Here is a 22,127-nt window from a genome sequence, read left to right as displayed (position 1 = left end):
GTTTTAGTAGAATTGAGGGTGAGTTGAAGGGAGGTGAGCAATGTGTTAATAGAGGCAAGGCATTTCTCCCAGAAGGAAAGGGTGGCAGTTAGAGATTCACGGATAGGGATGATGATTTGGACATAATCTGTGTAGATATAGAATCTGAGTCCGAGATCAGATAGATGATGGCGGAGGGGGAGGAAGTATATGTTAAATAGGGTGGAGGAGAGGGAGGAGCCTTGGGCTACTCCTTGCGATAGGGTGAAAAGGGAGGATTCTGAGGGGCCAAGTTTTACAGAGAAGCGTCTGTTAGTAAGATAGGATCTGAACCACAGGAGAGCAGTGCCAGAAATGCCGATGTCGACTAGTGGGAGATGAGCAGATCATGGCTTATCGTGTTGAAGGCTGCTGAAATGTCAAGGAAAGTGATGAGGAAATTATGACCTTGGTCAAGGCCAGTGAGGAGGAAATCCGTGAGAGATAGGAGGGTTTCAGTGCTTAGATTTTTGCGAAAGCCAACCTGAGAGGAGTGGAGTATGTTATTGTCGTCAAGGTATTCCATGAGCTGGGTGTTTACTACCTTCTCCATAATTTTTTTAATGAGAGGGAGATTGGAGATAGGACGATAGTTGGAGGGGTCTTTGGGGTCAAGGGAGGGCTTCTTTAGGAGGGGTTTGACTACAGCATGTTTGAGGAGATCCGGGATTGCGCCAGTGGTCAGGGAGCAGTTAATATCTGCAAGGGGTTGTGCAATAATAGTAGAGATGGAGAGTAGCGTTTTCGTGAGTATAGTGTCAGATGGGTGGGATGCAGGCTTGGATTTTTTGAGAATTGCCTCTATTTCCTTAGATGAGATGAGGTCAATGGTGTCGAAGTTTTCGGGGAGGGAGGGTTGTGGTTGGGCTTGGGAGTGAGGGGCATGTGGGTAGCTGCAGGGGGAAACCTGAGGAGTATGTTAGCTATTTTGTTGTGGACGACACAAGCGAGTTCTTCGCATTTCATGCTAGTTTCTTCCTCAGCGATGATGGGGGTGGAGGGATTGGTGAGGGCTGCGACATAGGAGGGTTGAAAGTGTACTGATGGATTTTAGAGGCATAGTAGTCTCGTTTGGCATTTTGAATGGCAAGGCGGTAGGTGTGAGGGTAGGATTTGTAGGAAGTGGAGTGCTGTGGGGTAGGGTCTTTACGCCAAGCTCTTTCTTTGAGTCTAAGGTTGTACTTCATTTGGTGAAGTTCCGTTGTGTACCAGGGTTTGTTATTGGAAGGAGAGGTGCGTTGCTTACGGGTGATGATGGGGCATATCTTATCGGCTATGTCTTGAGTGATGCTGACCCAAGAGCTGAGTGCAATGTCAGGAGAGGAGCAGTCAAGGTTGTTCATGGATTCGGAGAGAAGAGGTGAGCTCCTCAGTATTGCAGGTGTTGCGATAGGAGAAGGAGCTGTTATTTTGTGAGTGATTGCAGGGGTTAGTGGCACTAAGGGTAATACGGGTGTCAATAAGAGCGTGGTCAGACCACGGTACAGGTAGGGGGCAATGGGGTCTGGATACAGGAGTTGGTGAAAATGAGGTCCAGTGTATGCCCCGCTTTGTGTGTGGGGGCTGAAATTGTTTGGGTGAAGCCTAGGGCTTGCAGGGCAGTGAGGAAGGTTTCACAGGACGGTGAGAGGGGAGTGAAGTCTACATGGAGGTTGAAATCTCCCAGTATTATGGCAGGTTTTTCATTGTTTATATTATTGGATATGAGTTCGATGAGAGGGAAGGGGTTTTGTTCCAGGAGACGGGGGGTGGGGGGGGGGGGCATAGATGAGGCAGATTTGGAGGTTGGTAGATTTAAATAGACTGACTTCCAGTTTAGGTGGGGGGTTGATATTCATGGGCCTGAGTTTGAGGTGGGTTTTTTTTTTGTTTGTGTTTTTTTAGAGATAAGGAGGATGCCACCTCCTTTCTTTTTTGGTCTGGGGATGGAGAAGATATCATGGGATAATGTAGGGAGCTGGTTCAGTATAACAGTGTCTGTGTCCTTGAGCCAGGTCTCCGTAACAGCACAGATTTCTGGTTTGTAATCGTGGATGAGGTCATCTAGAATGTGGGTTTTTTTGGTAATGGAGTGAGCATTAAATAGCATGAGGGTTAAAGTGGTGAGGCCAAGGAGATGAGTTAAAGGGGAGATAAGGATGGGGAGGAGGGATTTGCGCTGTGCTTGTGGGTTAAGGCGAAGAGGTGGAGGTCTGGGTATGGGGAAAAATGTGGGAGTGGGGTGGGAGTATGGGGGCATGGTGGGAGAGACCTCCGGGGGAGGAGAGGGAAGAGGAGGGGTGGGTGAGCAGCGGATTGAAGTTGACTTGTGGGATTGGTACAGAACAGTAAATAAACATTTGATAGCTATATTACAGAGCGATGGTACCAGGTACAACAGCTGATAAAATACAGAGCAATACTAACAATAAGACATAGCAGAGTTAGATACAGTACTGAGCAGTTGGCATTAGAGGTGGAGTACTGAGAAGTTAAGCGCATACCAGTCCCCTGGGGGGGGGGGGGGGGAGTAAGCGTAGCTGTGTGAGAAATGAGTGGCTTGGAGAGCTTTGGTGATGGAGTGCAAGCAGCGTAGACAGAGCAAATGGTGAATTCGGCGAGAAATATTATGAAGAAATTGATGGAGGTACAATGGTGCGACAGGCGGAATTTGAGGTCAGAAGGGAGGGGGGGGAGGGGAGAAAAAGGGAGCATGAAGGGGCGCACCAAGGGGCAGGCCCCTTAGGTCACGCTCCTTCGTGCGCGTGACGCCCGGTGTGCGGCGCTGCAGAGAGGAGCCCTGAATTTAAAGGGTTGAGATCTGCTTTTCCCGGTGCTTGCGTCAGTGCGGCTCAGGCCCTTTGATTGGGCAGTGGAGCTCAGGGGAAAGGGTGCGCTACTCACGTGGTCTCCGCTGGGTTCCGGGTCGGTGGTGGCTGGAAATGGCGGTCGTTGGTTCGTGTGGCTCTTGCTCCGAAGAGGCGATGCTGATCGCGTGAGCCGAAGAGAGCAGGAGACAAAGGAAAGTCGCAGAGAGGAGCCCTGAATTTAAAGGGCTGAGATCTGCTTTTCCCGGTGCTTGCGTCAGTGTGGCTCAGGCCCTTTGATTGGGCAGTGGAGCTCGGGGAAAGGGTGCACTGCTCACGTGGTCTCCGCTGGGTTCCAGGTCGGTGGTGGCTGGAAATGGCCCCAGGCGACCCCCCCAGGGGGCGCCATGCACTATTTAAATTAGGGGGTCGCATTAGCAAGGAGGCACTAGGGTCGTTTGTGCGTCCCTAGCACCTCCTTGCTAACAAGAACCCGATTAGCGTCTGTCGTCCGGTTAGGAAAACCGATACAGAGTTTATTGGCGTCTATATTCCTAAACGCCGTGCAGCTGCACAGCCAGGGGGTTCAGGAAATGGACACTTGTCAGTTGAGCATCCATTTCCTGCACCCGACTGTTGGTGGGTTTTTTTTTTTAACTTTTTTTTAAACTTTATTTAGTTTTGCTTTTCCTCCTACTTAATATCGCAGCGATATTAAGTAGGAGGCAGTACAGAAAAGCAGTTTTCTGCTTTTCTGTACTAGTTTTAAGAGCACTCGGCTATTAACGCCTGCACCAGGTATATATGTGTCTGTATGTATGTGTATATGTATGTATGTCATGTAATTTGCAAAAATGGCTGTAGATGATTAATAGCATGAAAAACCTCTGAGCGCAGGTTTAGCATAAATAAGCTCATGTGCTCAGATATGACAAGGATTTTTTCAAGAAAATATAAAAAAGATAATTGTAAGACAAGTGACATTTCACAAATTAAGGGAGTCATTTACAAAGGTTTTTTCCCATAGACACAGAATGGGAGAAATGCCTTAGTAAATCAGGCCCTAAGTTTGTAACTTCTCTTTACTTGATAAATAGTTGATTTTTGTACATTGTGAATTTTGTATTTATATATAGTTCCTTTTTTAAACAATGTGAAAAATTTTCAATAGAAAAATTGATTTCTTTTGCATAGTGATGTGAAAGGTTTATGGAAAATTTATGCAAATTTGCATATATAACTGCTGCAGAATCTTGAAAAATCTTCCACAGGAAACTGTGTGTAGAGAGTAGGGATGTGAATCGTGTCCTCGATCGTCTTAACGATCGATTTCGGCTGGGAGGGGGAGGGAATCGTATTGTTGCCGTTTGGGGGGGTAAAATATCGTGAAAAATCGAAAAACCGGCACATTAAAACCCCCTAAAACCCACCCCCGACCCTTTAAATTAAATCCCCCACCCCCAAATAACTTAAATAACCTGCGGGTCCAGCGGCGGTCCGGAACGGCAGCGGTCCGGAACGGGCTCCTGCTCCTGCATCTTGTCGTCTTCGGCCGGCGCCATTTTCCAAAATGGCGCCGAAAAATGGCGGCGGCCATAGACGAAAAAGATTGGACGGCAGGAGGTCCTTCCGGACCCCCGCTGGACTTTTGGCAAGTCTCGTGGGGGTCAGGAGGCCCCCCACAAGCTGGCCAAAAGTTCCTGGAGGTCCAGCGGGGGTCAGGGAGCGATTTCCCGCCGCGAATCGTTTTCGTACGGAAAATGGCGCCGGCAGGAGATCGACTGCAGGAGGTCGTTCAGCGAGGCGCCGGAACCCTCGCTGAACGACCTCCTGCAGTCGATCTCCTGCCGGCGCCATTTTCCGTATGGAAAATGGCGCCGGCCATACGCGTATGGCCGGCGCCATTTTCCGTACGAAAACGATTCGCGGCGGGAAATCGCTCCCTGACCCCCGCTGGACCTCCAGGAACTTTTGGCCAGCTTGCGGGGGGCCTCCTGACCCCCACGAGACTTGCCAAAAGTCCAGCGAGGGTCCGGAAGGACCTCCTGCCGTCCAATCTTTTTCGTCTATGGCCGCCGCCATTTTTCGGCGCCATTTTGGAAAATGGCGCCGGCCGAAGACGACAAGATGCAGGAGCAGGAGCCCGTTCCGGACCGCTGCCGTTCCGGACCGCCGCTGGACCCGCAGGTTATTTAAGTTATTTGGGGGGGGTTCGGGAGGGTGGGGGATTTAATTTAAAGGGTCGGGGGTGGGTTTTAGGGGGTTTTAGTGTGCCGGCTCACGATTCTAACGATTTATAACGATAAATCGTTAGAATCTGTATTGTATTGTGTTCCATAACGGTTTAAGACGATATTAAAATTATCGGACGATAATTTTAATCGTCCTAAAACGATTCACATCCCTAGTAGAGAGTACAGAGCTGAGTTACTTCTAAGTTTAATTTGTTTTGGGTTTTTTTTTCTATACAGGAATTTTTAGCAGATGTCAGTAGAAAGAGTATTCCTGACACGTTTGCTTTTGTTAAGTGTCTTGGTATCTTTACTGTCCAGTGTGTAGGCAGGGTCATGATTTACTGGAATGTGGAGGGAGACTGTGCGATTAAAATGATGGCGTGGTGGTTTTGTGTTGCAGAAACGCAGGCGCCCAACGCTGGGTGTTCAACTTGATGACAAACGGAAGGAGATGCTGAAGAGGCACCCGCTTTTTGTCTCTCTCATTCTCAAGTGCAAAGGTAATGAAGGAATTGGAATGCGGGAATTTTTGCTGCATCAATGAGATTTGCATGCAAAGTCAGTTGAGAGTTGGGAACAGCATTTGTGATCATCCTTACATGCTTAGGTATGTTGTGAACTTGTGGGTTATAAATAAACACCTAATACCAACAGCTAAAAGAAAAAGATCTTTATTGAGATATGAGTACAGTTACCACCAAGGCAATTCAGGAGCAGTCTTTTGATAAGGTGATACAATAGATTAAATAGGTCAGCTCCTTTAATTTACATACCAGTGAATTAATTGGTTTGTTTGCATAACATTTCTTAACTGGTTAGCATTTATAATTTTCTCCTAGTACAAGCAAGATGGTAGTCCTCACAGATGGGGGTGACATCATCAGATGGAGCCTGGCATGGAAAACTTTTGTCAAAGTTTCTAGAAGCTTTGGCTGGCACACTGAACATGCCCAGCATGCCACTATCCGCACATCCACGCGAGGTCCCCCTTCAGTCTCTCATTTTCCATGGTGCAGTTGCCTTGCGGTGTTTGGAGCTCTGCTTTATTGCACTTAAATTCGCAATTTTTTCTCCTAGTTCATTGTTGGGTCCCTCTTCGCGGTCTGTGTACCTCCTCTGCGCAGTATGTTAACATTTTTCTTCCATCTTAGCAGTTGATTCCCGGCGTCCAACTTAATGGTGGCCCCTGGTCATTGACTGCGTGCTGGCTGTTTTTCATGGCTTCCGGCTTCCATTGGTACCCCCAGTGCCCACGGACCATGTTTGTCATGGATCCATTTGAGGTTTGCATCCTCTGCCTGGGGGCATCGCATGACGTGCGATCAGATGACTCCCAAGGGCTTTTGTGCTGGACTCGATAAAATGGAGAAACTTTTTGGACCCAAAAAGTCTACTCCATCAAAACTCATGTCAGTCATTGACACCCAGGGGTCAAGAAGAGCCACTTGAAGTACTCCTCCTCGCCACACCCCCGGTGTCATCTTCCAAAGATCGAGGGGACGGTGACCAGTCCTCCATGATCTCACTGATTTCCAGGACATCAGGATCCTCTGCTTCCTCTACACCAGGTAAAGACTGGGCCAGGCACAATGGGAAATCCTGCAAACACACCGGTCACAGTCTGCGCAAGGCTCTGGTTCCGGTGCGATACCGGCAGCTGCTGTACTGCTACCAAAGCAACTCCATGACCTAGAGGTCCCATCCTCTAATAAACCCAGCAGGCCCAGGCATTCCCCATCAATATTGGTGCCAGGCACCGTGCCCCCCCTCTCTCAGCCCTTTCCTCACTGGACTTTCAGGAGGAATTGGACTGCAGAGTGTGGTGCTCTGAGCTCCGCGTAGCATTGAGCTGCTCCTGCCACCGGCCCTCATACCGCTGCCGGAGCCTCTGCCATTTATCTTGGTGCCCCTGCTTCACAATCTGGATGTCGTCCTGGGCACCCTCCCGACGCAGCCAGTGCCCGAGGGACCCTCTGATTCCCCAGCAGCCACCAATGCCTCCCTTGGGAGCAATCCCCATCATTGGGTCCACTGAGGAGGAAGAGGCGTCCGGTGCTGCAGTCCCGAAGCCTCTGTTCCCCAAGCCTTTGCTAGGCCCTCTGACTTCCCTCAACCCCCAGTCTCCCCGTTACCGGTGGGACCATTGATTCCCACTGTGTTCTCAGTGCCTTAGATTCCCTCTGAGCTCAGAAACAGGGATTTACACAGGTCTCACCTTCGCAGGACTTGCAGTGGCCTCAGCGAGGAAGAAGGCTTTTTTTTTTAATATTTTTTCAAATTATAACATTTACAATGAAATGATCAAGTATAACATTTCTTACATCACAACTTTTAAAAAGAAAATAGTGTATTCCAGCCCACATTGAGAAGAGTTACTGACTCTGCAACATTGACATTTCTCTTATACAATCAAATATCCCCTCACTACTCTTTCATAAAGCTTGAGATTTATCTAAGATAAAGCGTTGCAGGTGGGATGGATCAAGAAATATAAACTTATTATTTTGAAACAAAATCTGGCATTTACACTGGAATTTTAGGAAAAAACTAGCCCCAATATTTAGCACCGATTGTTTCATCAATAGGAAAAGTTTCCTCCGTGCTTGAGTCTCATGAGAAACGTCTGGGAAGACTTGTATTTTCTGTCCGCAGAAATTTCTAAATTGTCCACACCACCCTCCTGGTTCTGTTATATCTTTCTTATAGGTAAATATAGTCTAGAGACTAAAGGTATTTTCTCTACTTTAAACTGCAATACTTCCACCACATTTTTTATATAACTCCTCTGCCGACAGCAGTCTAGAAATAGGAAAATTTAGTAATCTAAGATTACCAGATCTTAATTCATTCTCTAGGCTTTCTAATCTACTATGCAATATCATAGTCTTTAATAGAAGCAACATTTACAGTCTAACTTGTTTTCTACAGGGTTCAATTTTGCAACTTCCTGCTCTAGTCTCTCAGTTCTTTTATCCAATTCTACAAATTTTTCCCTCTCTTCCACTGAAAAGGTCTGTACATTTGACATAAGATAGACAAGAAAATGTCAGGGTTTAACAGACAATTTCCATACATCTAGCAATGTTACCTTTTCTGGTTCAACAATATTTTCTTCTCCATTTATTTCAGAAATGATGGATGGGCATTTAACCTTAACACAAGCATCAGTTGCCTCGCCACCCAAAGTTATCAATTCTGAATGTATAGTCTGTTCCGGTGGTGATCCATTACCTCTAAGGGTTTGTGTCACTCCCCCCCGTATGGACTATAACTTCATTGGCTGCATTTGTTGCTTCTCGTGCGGGGGATGGGGAAGATTGTATGGCCATGGGGGTTTGAGTGGTTCCTAGCAAGGCATTCCTCTCAATTATTTCCCCATCAGCAGACTCACCAGCAAACACCACGTGGGAGTCCATTGGGCCGACTCTCTTTGTCATGGGGGTAGTAGGCGAGGAGGCGTATGTTTTTTATTTTCTCTTCCTTCCCATAATTTCTTCCAGGGGTGTGCGGCTTCGGCAGTGCGCCCCTTTGGCGCGCGCCGGTGGCTGCGCGCCGCTGTGCCCTTGTTTTATAGCTGTCCCGGGGCACTCACCGATGACGTCACTGGGGCGGAGTTCCACCTCCCCCTCTCGACCAGGAAAAAGTTCTTTTGTGTCTCAAATCTACCCAAGAGTAGAACCGGATGAGGATCCCAGCGTGCAGGTCTCTCTCTCCACCTCACCGGAAGAAGGCTCTTTTGACCCGTTGGGGGGGACGATTTTTCAGAATCTTCTTCTGAGATCTTGGACGACCCCCTGTCAAAGCCTTCTTCACCGGAGGAAAGGCGTCTTTCTCCTCCAGAGGACCTCTCCTTTGTGGGTTTTGTCAGGGCCATGGCTGAAGCTATACCCTTCCAGCTTCTAACTGAGGAGGATGCGTGACATAAAATGTTGGAGGCTTTCCAATTTGTCAACGCCCCTAAAGAGATAGTGGCTGTCACCATTCATGACATCTTTGAGGCTCTTCTCCAGATGTAGAACACCCTATCTCCATCTCTCCAGTGAATAGGAAAGCAGATGCCGCCTACCTTCTTCAGCAGGCCTTAGGTTTTGAGAGGCATCATCTCCCTCACCAATTGATAGTTGTGGAGTCCACCCTGATAAAGGCCAGACGCTGCCACACCCATGCCTCTGCTCCTCCCGGGTGAGAACATAGGGAGCTCTATGCCTTGGGTAGGAAGGTTTTCAGGGCACTATGCTCATCGCCCATATCGCTTCCTACTAGTTGTATGTGACCCTGTACAACCGAAACCTGTGGAAACAGGTCCAGAAACTCGGAGAACACCTGCCACAGCAGCAACAGAAGTCGTTCTCTGCTGTGGTCCAGCAGGGTCTGGAAGCCAGAAAACACAATATGAGATCCACCTACGATGTGCATTGGCGCCCGTAGGATGGCCTGGCTCCCGTGCTTCCGACCTTCGACCAAAGGTGCAGGAGAAGTTGACTGACCTCCCATGTACAGGTGAAAACCTATTTGGGGATAAGGTCAGAGGAAGTGGTAGCTCATTTGATGGATCACCACGAAACCCTTCAACTCTCCGCTAGTGCTTCAGATCCTCCATCTTCTGCCAGGAAATCTTCCAGGCCAAGTTCCAGGAATTCCTTTTACCAGCAATGGAAATATTATCCCCCCCACCTCTCGGACTCGCACACCCCGTGTAGCTCTAGGAGCCGTTCTTGTCAACAGCGATCACCTAGGCCCCATCAAGCTTCGGCTACGGGCTTTTGACTAGAGGCGAGGAACCATAAGTCAGCAAGACACACTCCTGACACTAGATCCCCCAGTGGGAGGCAGACTTATTTACTTTGCCCACCACTGGGTGGCCATCAAGTCAGACCAATGGGTCATCTCAGTAGATAGTTGGAGGTATTGTCTCAATTTCAGAAGGATCCTAGAGAACTCATCCCCATGTCCATCCACCAAGTCATACTTCAGATAGAGCTGTCTGCCCTTCTCACGGCAGGAACGGTAGAGTCCGTTCCTTGCCCCCAGAAGGGCTGAGGGTTCTATTCGAGGTATTTCCTCATACCGAAAACTGCGGGGCTTGCGCTTCATCCTCGACCACAGGGTGTTGAACAAATTTCTCACAAGAAAAAAGTTCAAAATGGTTTCTCTGGGCAATATGATTTCCCTCTTCAAAAGTGGAGACTGGCTCTGCTCCCTCGATCTCAAGGACACCTACACCCACATTGCCATCTTCCCCGACCACAGAAAGTATCTGTGCTTTGTGGTGGGGAAGGCTCACTACCAGCCCAGGGTGCTGCCTTTTGGCTTGGCTTTAGCCCCCCCGCGTCTTCACCAAGTGCCTGGCAGTGGTGGCCATGCATCTCAGGCGCTGTGTGTGCACATCTTCCCATACCTGAACGACTGGTTTGTCAAAAGCAATGCAAACGCTACAGTCCTTGGGTTTTGTTATCAACTACCCAAAATCTCACTTCTGCCTGTCTCCCCAGCTGAATTTCATAGGAGCCAGGCTGGACACGGTCCAGGTGAAAGCAGTCTTGCCATGCGATCGGGCCCTTGCCCTAGCCTCGTTGGCAACCTTTGTGCACAGCAGTCTGAGTGCCTGCCTTCTGCTTTGCTTGTTGGGTCACATAGCCTCAGTACATATTACACCGTTAGCCTGCTTTTATATGTGCAGGGCTCAATGGAAACTGATCGCAGTGGCAGCAGCCATCCCAGGACCTCAAGGCCTGTGTCTCCATTACATAACCTCTGAAGATATCTCCATCCTGGTGGAAGAATCTCTCCAATTTGGAGAAGGGGATTCCCTTCCAAGCTGCCCCGCCTCAGGTGGTGCTTACCACAGATGCCTCCCCTCAGGGCTGGGGGAGCCCATGTGAATAGCCTTCACATACAAGGTCACTGGACTGCTTAGGAAGCTCTCTGCCAGATAAACTTCTTAGGCCTTCGAGCGATTCGCTACGCTCTCTGGGCTTTCCACTTCAGATGGACACCCAAGTCGTGATGTGTATATCAACAAGCAAGGAAGCACGGGATTGTTCCTCTATCAGGAGGTGGTACAGATCTGGTCCTGGGTCCTGTCAGCGTACCTGCCCGGGTCTCTGAACATGCTGGCAGACCACCTAAGCTGCTCTTTTAAGCCACATGAGAGTGGTCTCTGAATCCGGAGGTTGGGGCCTGGATTTTCCACCGGTGGGGAAACCCCGATGTGGACCTCTTCACCTCCCCGTACAACTGCAAGGTGAACAGCTTTTGCTCCCTGTTCAATGGGGAAGGCTGTCTAGCCTCCGGCACCTTCACCCTTCATTGGGGGAAGGGTCTCCTGTAAGCGTACCCTCATAAGAACATGCCATACTGGGTCAGACCAAGCGTCCATCAAGCCTAGCATCCTGCCTCCAACAGTGGCCAATCCAGGCCATAAGAACCTGGCAAGTACCCAAAAACTAAGTCTATTCCATGTTACCGTTGCTAGTAGTGGCTATTTTCTAAGTCAACAATAGCAGGTAATGGACTTCTCCTCCAAGAACTTATCCAATCCTTTTTTAAACACAGCTATACTAACTGCACTAACCACATCCTCTGGCAACAAATTCCAGAGTCCAATTGTGCGTTGAGTGAAAAAGAACTTTCTCAGATTAGTTTTAAATGTGCCACATGCTAACTTCATGGAGTTGCCCCCTAGTCTTTCTATTATCTGAAAGAGTAAATAATCGATTTACATCTACCCGTTCTAGACCTCTCATGATTTTAAACACTCTATCATATCCCCCTCAGCCTTCGCTTCTCTAAGCTGAAAAGACCTAACTTCTTTAGTCTTTCCTCATAGGGGAGCTGTTCCATTCCCCGTACCATTTTGGTCGCCCTTCTCTGTACCTTCTCCATCGCAATTATATCTTTTTTGAGATGCGGCGACCAGAATTGAATACTGTATTCAAGGTGCGCTCTCACCATGGAGAGAGAGGCATTATGACATTTTCTGTTTTATTCACTATTCCCTTTCTAATAATTCCCAACATTGTTTGCTTTTTTGACTGCCGCAGCACACTGAACCGATTTCAATGTGTTATCCACTATGACGCCTAGATATCTTTTTTTGGGTGGTAGCTCTTAATATGGAACCTAACATCGTGTAACTATAGCATGGGTTATTTTTCCCTATATGCATCACCTTGCACTTTTCCGCATTAAATTTCATCTGCCATTTCGATGCCCAATTTTCCAGTCTCACAAGGTCTTCCAGCAATTTATCACAATCTGCTTGTGATCCAACTACTCTGAACAATTTTGTATCTGCAAATTTGATTATCTCACTCGTCTTATTTCTTTCCAGATCATTTATAAATATATTGAAAAGTAAGGGTCCCAATACAGATCCCTAAGGCACTCCATTGCCCACTCCCTTCCACTGAGAAAACTGTCCATTTAATCCTCCTCTTCCGCTCCTCTTGAAGACTCTCCTAAAACTTCAACCAGGCAGGTATGGTTCCCTCTCCTTCAGGATCTGTGGATCAGGAATCCTATCAGACTGGGGACCGCACCCAATCTGATAACTCAGAACCAGGCTGCCCTGTTCCATTTGAACCTCCAGACGTTAGCCTTGACAGCTTGGATGTTGAGCGCCTAATCTTTCAGCCCCTTATCTCCGAAAGTGTCTCCCAGGTGCTGGTGGCTTCTAGAAAGCCTTCCACCAGGAAGTCTTACAGGCTGAAATGGAAGAGGTTTGCTGCCTGGTAGGTGGGGCATGGCTTAGATCCATTCACCTGCCCCCTTCCCAGGTTCCTAGACTATTTGTGGCACCTTTCCGAGTCTGGCCTTAAAACCACCTCCGTCATGGTTCATCTAAGTGCTGTTAGCAACACCCCGGTGGTACGCACTGGCACACCCATGTCATTGCAGCCTATCGCAGGTCGCTTTATTGAGGGGTCTGCTTCAACTAAAGCCCCCTCTCTGGCCTACTGTTGTGTCCTAGGACCTTAACATTGTCCTGGTGCAGTTCATGTGCCCTCCTTTTGAGCCCTTGTGCTCCTGTGACACGAAGTTCCTCACCTGGAAGGTTATATTCCTAGTGGCGATCCCTTCAGATCATAGTGAGCTTCAGGCCTGCGTTCACACCCCAAGTTCCTGCCTAAGGTTGTAACTGACTTTCACGTCAGTCTGTTGTCTTTCCCACCTTTTTTCTGAGGCCTCATTCCCATCCAGAGGATGGGAATGAGGTATTGCAAGAAGACTCTAGCCTTCTATTTGGAATGCACAGCAGTTTATAGGCAATCCACTCAGCTATTTGTGTCTTTCGATAACAAGCTGGGAGTTGCGGTGGATAAACAGACTCTCTAATTGGCTGGAGGACTGCATTGCCTTCTGCTATGCACAAGCGGTCCTTCAGCTTAGAGGCCGAATCAAAGCTCACTCTGAGGGCCATGGTGGCATCGGTAGCCCACCTGTGAGCGGTCACAGTCATTTGCCAGGCAGCGACGTGGAGTTCCCTGCACACTTTCATTGCCCACTACTGTTTGGACAAGGATGGTAGACAACAGTGCCTTCGGCTCTTCCTACCTAAGGCCCCCGATTGGGAACCAGGCTGTCCCCCTGCTGACCAACAGCACCACAGTTGTGCCTGTCGGCACTTTGTTCGGTAACTGTTGGTCTTAGTTGTTGCCGGGAGCAGCCTGGAGCTTGATATTCACCCATCTGTGAGGACTACCATCCTGTTTGTCCTAGGAGAAAGCGCAGTTGCTTACCTGTAATGATGTTCTCCTAGGAAAGAAGAATGTTAGTCCTCAGGAAACCTGCCCATCATCCTGCGGAGTTGGGTCATCCTGCCTTTTGTTTTATTTTTTTGCTTGTAACTGTGCTATGTTACGAGACTGAAAGGGGACCTTGTGTGGACATGTGGATAATGGCATGCTGGGCATGCTCAGTGTGCCAGTCACAGCTTCTAAAACTTTGACAAAAGTTTTTCATGTCAGGTTCCATCTGATGATATCACCCATCTGTGAGAACTAATATCGTGCTGTCCTAGGAGAACACCTATTACAGGTAAGCAACTGCGCTTTATCTCACATATGCTGAGATAGGATTCTTGTAAATTGACCCCAGAAGTCAGAAATGAAACTCAGTGCTGACTCTTAACATACTTTTCTAACTATTTATTTAGAATTTTATATACCCGACATTCTTGAAAAAAATATCAAATCATATCGGTTTCCATTGTAAACTGAACAATCGCGGCTATGGCGTTATATTGAAACAAGTCGTCAGATAGCATATGACGACTTTAGCATATGTTTCTAGCATTTCAGCAGCCTTGCAGAGTTTTTACAAGTCTGATCAGTGCAGTCTCATTTCTGTATTATTTCTTTACTTCCATCAAACTAGTCTGGCTTCAAAGGAAACCTTTTCAAAGCACCCTTACAGGTGGAAAACCATGGAGAAATTTGTTTGTCGATTAAGCAGGCTAAATTAGCCATGATTTGTGGGTGACGTCATCCAGCAAACCAAACAGATTTGTCTCTAAGCTAGTAGAGCTTTGAGCTCTACCGAACATGTGCAGGAGTTCCCACACAGGTGTTGGCCTCGAGAGCCTCGTCTGTTTTTGTCTGAGCACAGCCCAGACGTGTATGGTCTCTCCAGGTATTTTTTCCAAAATCCTTTAAAATTGTTTTTTCCTTCAGTTTCTTCACTTTTAGTTGCCTTGCTGCTATGCAGCACCCAGATCTGCAATTTTCAGTGTTGCAAAAAATAATGAACAAATTTGTGCTGCCTCAAAATGGCTGCAGAACGACATCCATGATAAGATGAAGTAGTCAAAGCCCATATCGAGGAAATGAGTCAAAATCACACAGTGCACTGATGGATGCACATCAAGGGATGCACTTGACACGTGGCACATTGAGGGACATGCTCGATGCATGGCGCACCAATGCATTGGGAGAAGGTGTATGCAGGCCAACTGCTAAAGGGCTTTTCGTATCTACACCTTTCAACTACTACAGCCCTTATTCATTCTAAGCTGAGAGCAGAAAGCTCCTGATTAGAGACTCAAGCTCTGGTATGCAATGTGTGGAAGATGGGTTTTATTACCCACAACCGCTTTTGAAGGTGGAAGAGTGCATTCGACACCTTCTTAGTTCTATCTATGAACCTTTTCAACTCTTTCATGCTTCAGCTGGAGCTCAGCATATGACATAAATCAAGGCAAATAACATCCAAGATAATTTCCATGAGAAGTCACTGGATGTACCTGGTCTCTGTGGTAAATTAAGAACCCTATTATTGGTCCCTGAGTGCTTTCTACTCTTACCAACAGTCATACCTTCATAGGAGACAATTCTGGTTTTTCAGCAATACAACCTCTGCATCTTCCAGCCCAACATTGGCAACCACCTCCAGCCACACCCTGGCAGCATGAATGCCATTAACCTAAGTCTACACAACAAGCCTAGTGTATGCCCAGGCCCGGTTTTTCATTCCTCTGAACTCTGTTCTGGAGCAGGACAGGATCCAAATCTTCTTTGCGGCATGGCATCAGATAGCCAAGGACCTCTAGGTCTTCCAAATTGTGGAGTCTAGATATTATTTGCATTTCTCCCAGCTCTCCTCCACACTGCTTGAATTTTTATCCATATCTGTGTCACTTGACACAGTCTAACCATAATGTGCATTCACTTTTTCATCAACCAATGATAAAACCAGTCTCTGGGTCCCAGCATGGCTGAAGCTTCTACTCCCCCATATTTCCTAATCCTTAAGAAATCTTGAAGATTGAGGCCCATTTCTGGATCTGAGGTCTTGAACAAACATCATCTTCCCTTTGTATATGTTTCCTTTATATCCAAAAGTAGGAATGGATATGCATTCTCAAGCTGAGGGATGTAAATGCTCATATACTTGTCCATGCTTCACTTCACCACTACCTTCCTTTCAAGGTAGATTCTTCCAACTACTAGTACACAGGGTATTCCCATTTGCCTTATTGGCAGCTCCAATCGGTATTCCCATTTGCCTTATCGGCAGCCTCAAGAGGCTTTGCATAATGCCTTACAGTAGTAACTGTACACTGTCGCAGGAGATTAAAGTTCTTTCCTGTACCTGGACCACAGGCTAATGTCAATTAACTCAAGAATAAGCATTGTGTTTTCCTGCACAAAACGGCCTGTAATCTGCAAAATTCAGACTTTATGGTCACTGCAGGGAGTGAATATTCTCACATACACGGTGATATTGCTCATTTACAAAGTTACTGACCGCCCAGTGTGCAACAGCTAGAGCAATTCTTGGTACATAGATATGGCAGCAACTATATGGTCCCACTGACTCGTCTTTATCTCTATTATCTACACAGGAGTCTCTGCTCTCAGTGAGATCAGCTGACCCATCAACCATTAACTGCCACCGTCCAGGTTTCCAAGGTGAAAGTGTTTTCTAGTGGTAAAACTTCCTCGTAATTCAAGACAGCACATTGCCTTGTGCTCTTCCTCATCGGTTCTTGCTAAGTGTCTCCTCCCTATTGAAGAAGGATGCCACCTCAATAGGGAGGAGGCACTCACATGGGATCATTTTGATCCTAGGGCACCTAGTCTCAGAAATGGAACTACTATGAAATCATTCTGCCAAATTAAGGGTGTTCAGATACGATCTTTCAAAGTTCACACATTGTCTTCAAGGGAAGGGCATCTTAATTCAAATAGCCTATCAGGTTGCTTGTTTTGTGACAGGAAACAGGGAGGTGCAGACTCGTAGCCTCTCTGCAAGGAAATGTTCAAGATTGAGGAGTGCGCAACCAGACTTTGGCTTCTCCTACAAACCTTGTAACTTCCAGAAATATCCAAAATGTTGCCAGATTACCTCAGTGTTCCAACTGTGTCAGTGGTCCTTATAACAATTAACCAGTCAATTATTTCTTTTAGGGGCTCAGCTGCTGTTTGACCTATTTTGCATCGATACAGTACAGATAACTAGATTGGTTTGTTCTTATTTCTACCCAGTAATCTCAGGCTGGTTTAGAGCATTTTCCTCCTCCATTGGGGGACAAGCCTTAGGGTTGTTTTTCTGTTACTATTGCCGATTGCGAATGCTGCTTCACAACCGTACTTCCTTACTTATAGCTTCAGCATAACCCGGGACACATCCTAGGTTGGTAACTCAAAATGAAAGAACAATATATCATCCAAGTCTTCCGTACCTCAATCTGATGGTTTGGACGTTGATCGTTCAGTACTTGCTCATCTTGTCTAGAACAATCGAGGTCATTTTGGTTCTAAATAGAATGCAATCCACCAGAGAGTTTTAAACCTTCTCATGGATCCTATTCCAAATGGTACCAACAGAAAACCTTTGACTGATTTTTCTTCCGAGTCCAAGCACATGCTAACGTACTTGATTCAGGCCTATCACACTGCTGGTGAAAGTATATCTTAATGTTTTAGTGGATATCACATTCAAAGTTCATGCTAAATCCCTCTCTACTCATCCACTGATATCTGATTTTGCAAAGGCTTGTGCTGTTTAGCCCTCGGCAGAACTACTTCCCCTTTCCATCTGACTTGAAGGTTATCCTTTTTCAAACCCATGGAGCCGCCTTTTCAGTTCAATGCAGAAGAATTATTAGTTCCTCACATAACTTACTTTAGCTGTGAGAGTCTGCAACATCAAGCTGATGACCGCTATATACCATACATATATGTATGGTTAGGTGGTCCTCCCCACTCAACCAAAACATTTTCAACCAAAGGTTGAAAGAATCCTTCATAGCTTAGATTATAGAAGTTGTCTTCATCTAGTATAAAAAAAACCTCATTTACATCACCAGGCTTCTCATTTAATGGTTACATGTAACACTAATAAACTTGATGTCAAAATTGCCTATCATACATTGTCCACCAGCTTAGCAGAATGTGTTTCAGCTCTGCTACATCTTAGCAAGGTTGCTAATAACAGACTTAGTCCAACCTCATCTCAGAGCTCTGACTTCTGCGGTGGTTCATCTTAGAGTAGCACCCTTAAAGTTCATTTGCAAGCTGCACCTTGGTCATCAGTTCACACCTTCATGTCCCATTGCTATCTGAACAACCTCGTAAGGACAGTAAGTTTCGACAAGCAATTTTACATAACCTGTTCTCCACGAAGGAATCTGGATTGCTTAGTCCAGAAAATGCTCTGATGCAATCCTCAGTTTGGGGCTCTCCACAGATCATGGCTAATTTAGCCTGCTTATCAATGGGGGAAAAAAGAAGTTTTTTTTGTCATAACCTATGTTTTCTGGAGATGGGATGAATTAGCCCTAAATATATTAACTTTGTTTAGACTGAGGAGGCTTGAGGGCAATGCTTGCACAGGAACTCCCACACATGCACAGTTGAGTTCAAAGCTCTACTAGCATGGAGAAACATCTGTTTGGTGGTGCCTCTAGATGATGTCACCCACAGATCATGGCTAATCATCATGCTGTCTATGGAAAGCGCCATTTACGATAAGCAAACTTACTTTTCTCTTCAGCTAGACCAGTCCATGGGTTGTTGCTTGCCAGCCAGCAGGGAGAGAAAGAGAACAACGTTTACTGACATCACTACTTATAGGGTCCCCATACTGCCACTCAGCCTGCCAGTATTCTCTGTTTCCAGGGGATGTAGGTAAGCATCCCATGCTGCGACTTGAGTCCTGGTTTTATGCTAGGTGAAGTCTATTGGGTTGGGAATAATCCTGGGGTGATAGTCACTGCACTTCCTTCCCCCAGTAGAGCAGCTCCTGGGGCAACAGTCTACTGCGCCCCCCCCCCCCCCCCCCCCGAGCCTAGCTTTGCGATCAGGGGCTTTTGGGATCTGGATCTTTGCATGTGTGACTGAGGGCACCTAACAAAGTTGCTCATGGTAGCGAAGGTTTAATGGTCCTTGTAGATTATTGGGCTTTTGCATTATTATATTATACCCAGGATGTGAGTGCATACCCTGTTGAGGTTTTATTAAATTTTATTTCCTCCTTATACTTGCACTATGGGAAGTTGATGGATATAGGGTATTTCAATATTAGAAGCACAAGATGCAAGGGAAGAGCTCAGTAACCCACAATCCAGTGGGAGCATTGAGAGGAAAGGATCACCTTGCTGGTGGCTGAAAGGAATCAGTAAGTTTGCTTGGGAAATTTTTTTTAAACTTATTGGGGAGAAGTAAACTATTGGGGTATATTATTTAGTGTGTTTGTGCTTTAATAGTCAGTAAGGCAGCTAATAAACAGAAGTTAGTGTGCTTGTATATTCCAACCCACCCACCCCTTTCTCATCCTTTAATTTATAGGCAGGTGCCACGTTTACACTAATAACAACCCCCCCCCCCCCCCCGAAAATATCCTTTTAACTTACTTCATAAATTCCCTATATCTTAATGAGTTTGATCATTCCCCTGTAGGCCACTACCAGACATATAGTGCATACACTAATACATTAAAGGACCCTAATTAGAAAATTCCTACTCCCATTGGAACCTAAAACTTAACTAGGAACTGAACAAATCTGATATGAAGGCAGCAGTCCAGCAGCAACAGGGGGGCCTCCCAGTCTTTTGCATAGTGTCACATGTATGAGTTTTTACCCTCCGGTGCGAAGTTGTACATGTGCATCTGATGCAAAGATCTCCTGTCTCTCAGAGAACGAGTCTGATCTCTGGAGGCTAGAGTGGCAGACCTGGAGGAGCTGAGGCAGACAGGTATATAGATGAGACTTTTAGGGACATAGTAGCCAAGTCCCAACTTCAGATTGGCAGCCCTGGTGCTGCCTTGGAGGAAGATGGTCTCATGTTCGTAGAGCATCAACCTGGTGCAGCAGGAAAGGATCCTGTAGCAAGGACCTGCTCTCCAGGTGGTGCATTGTCCTCTCACACCGAGGATGTGTCTCTCAGGGCTACTGCCCAGGAGGGAAAGGTTAGGTCAACCGTCATAACTGGTGATTCGATTATTAGGAATGTAGACATTTCCTAGTGTGTAGCAGATGGACTCAGGACCAGTGGGTATAGTGTACTCCTGATAGCAGGTGGAGACGGATCAGATTTCAATCTGACGTCAGCCCTAGTACGTATACCCCTACAGGAAGTGCAGCTCTTCAGTATTTTCCGTTTCCATAACAGTTCGGCACTCTATGCACGCTAGCACAGCGTTAGAGTATTTTAGCAAAGAAAACCAAAACAAGAAGAAATCTTACCTCTACAGACAAGCCCCACTCTCCTGCGGTGACACCCATTGGGTCCCCCCCCAGTTGAGAATTCCCAAGGTGATGTTCGCGATCCCTCTGAGGTAAGCCTCGGTCCGGCGGCCGACCCTCGGCGGGCACCTAGCCCCCCTAGCTTCGGGTGAGGCTGAGAGGCAGCGGGTGCAAATTCGAGCGCGGCGGTGAAGGTATTTTCCCTCTCCCCCCGCAGCCGGAGACTGCCCAGAACGAGACTGGGAAGCGCTGAGACAAGGTAAGGTAGAATCCATTTAAAGTCCTCCGGTCTCTGAAGCTCGAGGAGTCGCACAGGTCACCAGCCGGGACCAGTGCCACTGGGTTGATCTGCCCTAGCAGGGCTAGACCCCGGTCAGATCAGAGGGTCCTCCTACATGGAGACCCTCCGATGTGGTCGCCATATTGTCCGCAGTGGTCGCTGGCACCATTTTGATCTGTTCGCCGCCCCGATCCGTGCGCACAGAGGCGAGCCGTGCGCACAACTACCATGTGCGCGCCTAAGTACCGTGCACCCAAGCAACGCGCATAGCCACGTGCTTACTGTGCTGGGCCATAAACTTTGATATGCCTGCATATAGCCACAGAGGCATTCACGGAGCGGGATGCCAGTGGTAGGTGTCCACCTTCACGGAGTGGAAGGATGGAGGGCTGTCATCTCCCAATTAAATAAATAATAAAAAAAACCAGGGATGGGATCCATCAGTTCTAGAGGACGCATATAAAGAGCAGGTAGTAAAACACTGCATGGAGCGGCAGTAGCCACAGAGGCATTAACGGAGCGGGATGCCAGTGGCGGTGGTAGGTGTCCACCTTCACAGAGTAGAAGGATGAAGGGCATCCATCTCCCAATTAAAAAAAAAAAAAAAAAAAAAGCAGGGATGGGTTCATGGGCTATAGGTATTACCAATTATTAGGCTTTTCAATATTTGATGATAGTTAATGTGACTTTCAAGGCATGCTTCACTTTCAGTGCATGTCCGGCATGACTCCCTGCTTCAATGACAGGGGAAAAGAAAAACTGATACTTCACACATTTCCAGCATTGCCCTCTGCTTCATGGCAGAGAGCTATGCTGCCGCTTACCCAACTAATCAAACGTAATATTTCACTTGGAAGCAGCTCCATCACTGCTCTCTACATTAATAGTGGGGGTGAAAAGGGAATTAGAACATAAGGTTACTAAGAGCCAAGAGAAACAGTTAAGTATGAGAAAAAATAAGTGTAAGGCTTGCTGGGCAGACTGGATGGACCGGTTGGTCGTCTTCTGCCGTCATTTCTATGTTTACTATAACAGCACGCACATCTCCCTGAGTGCGTACCAACCTTACCATGCACCGAGCGCATAACTAAGCCACCTGGGCCCTTTATTTTACGCGCGCAAAACCATGGCACCACCGGAAAAGAAGCTCAAGGCTTCAGGGCCTTTGCCCTGCATGCCACATTAGAGCTGCGCAGCATGAGGGAGGCCATGGCCCTGTGTATACAGTGCGAGGAGGCCCTGGGGATCCAGCCCATGGCCATCCCCAGCCGGTACCAGTTTCTAGCTTCTCGAACAGTACACCGGACCTAGCGTCCCCCAGCGGGACCCTCCCTCAAACGGGGCTCACTAGGGACAGAGCGCCTCTTAATTTAGACCCAGCATTTATCTCCTGGGTGGAATTCTTCAAAGGCCTACATACCTTTGTCCACATGCAACCGGGGCCTCAATGATACAGCCACAACCTCTGCCAGAGGACCTCAATATCCTGGGACCATCTATGCCCAGGGAAGTGATTCCAACGCCCAGAAGCCCCACCTTCGGGGCACGGGCAACTCTGATAATGAATCAGAACCACTGGAGGAAGGGGAGCTCCCTCCGGGGACAGAGCCCCACTGAAC

General features: G+C 47.3%; 1 protein-coding gene across 3 annotated transcripts in view; it reads left to right on the top strand.

Annotated features, from left to right (window-relative positions):
• The window catches only part of THOC5 (THO complex 5), a 435,920-nt gene that overhangs the window by 199,225 nt on the left and 214,568 nt on the right, over nucleotides 1-22,127 (top strand). For all 3 annotated transcript variants that reach the window (XM_029619746.1, XM_029619745.1, XM_029619747.1), the window contains one exon: nucleotides 5,439-5,538. In XM_029619746.1, coding sequence (XP_029475606.1) covers nucleotides 5,439-5,538 — 100 coding nt within the window. The remainder of the gene's footprint in view (nucleotides 1-5,438; nucleotides 5,539-22,127) is intronic.

Source organism: Rhinatrema bivittatum, chromosome 11 (genome assembly GCF_901001135.1).
Source record: "Rhinatrema bivittatum chromosome 11, aRhiBiv1.1, whole genome shotgun sequence".
NCBI lineage: Eukaryota > Metazoa > Chordata > Amphibia > Gymnophiona > Rhinatrematidae > Rhinatrema > Rhinatrema bivittatum.
Note: the sequence above shows the minus strand (reverse complement) of the source record. Positions and strands in the feature narration are given on the sequence as shown.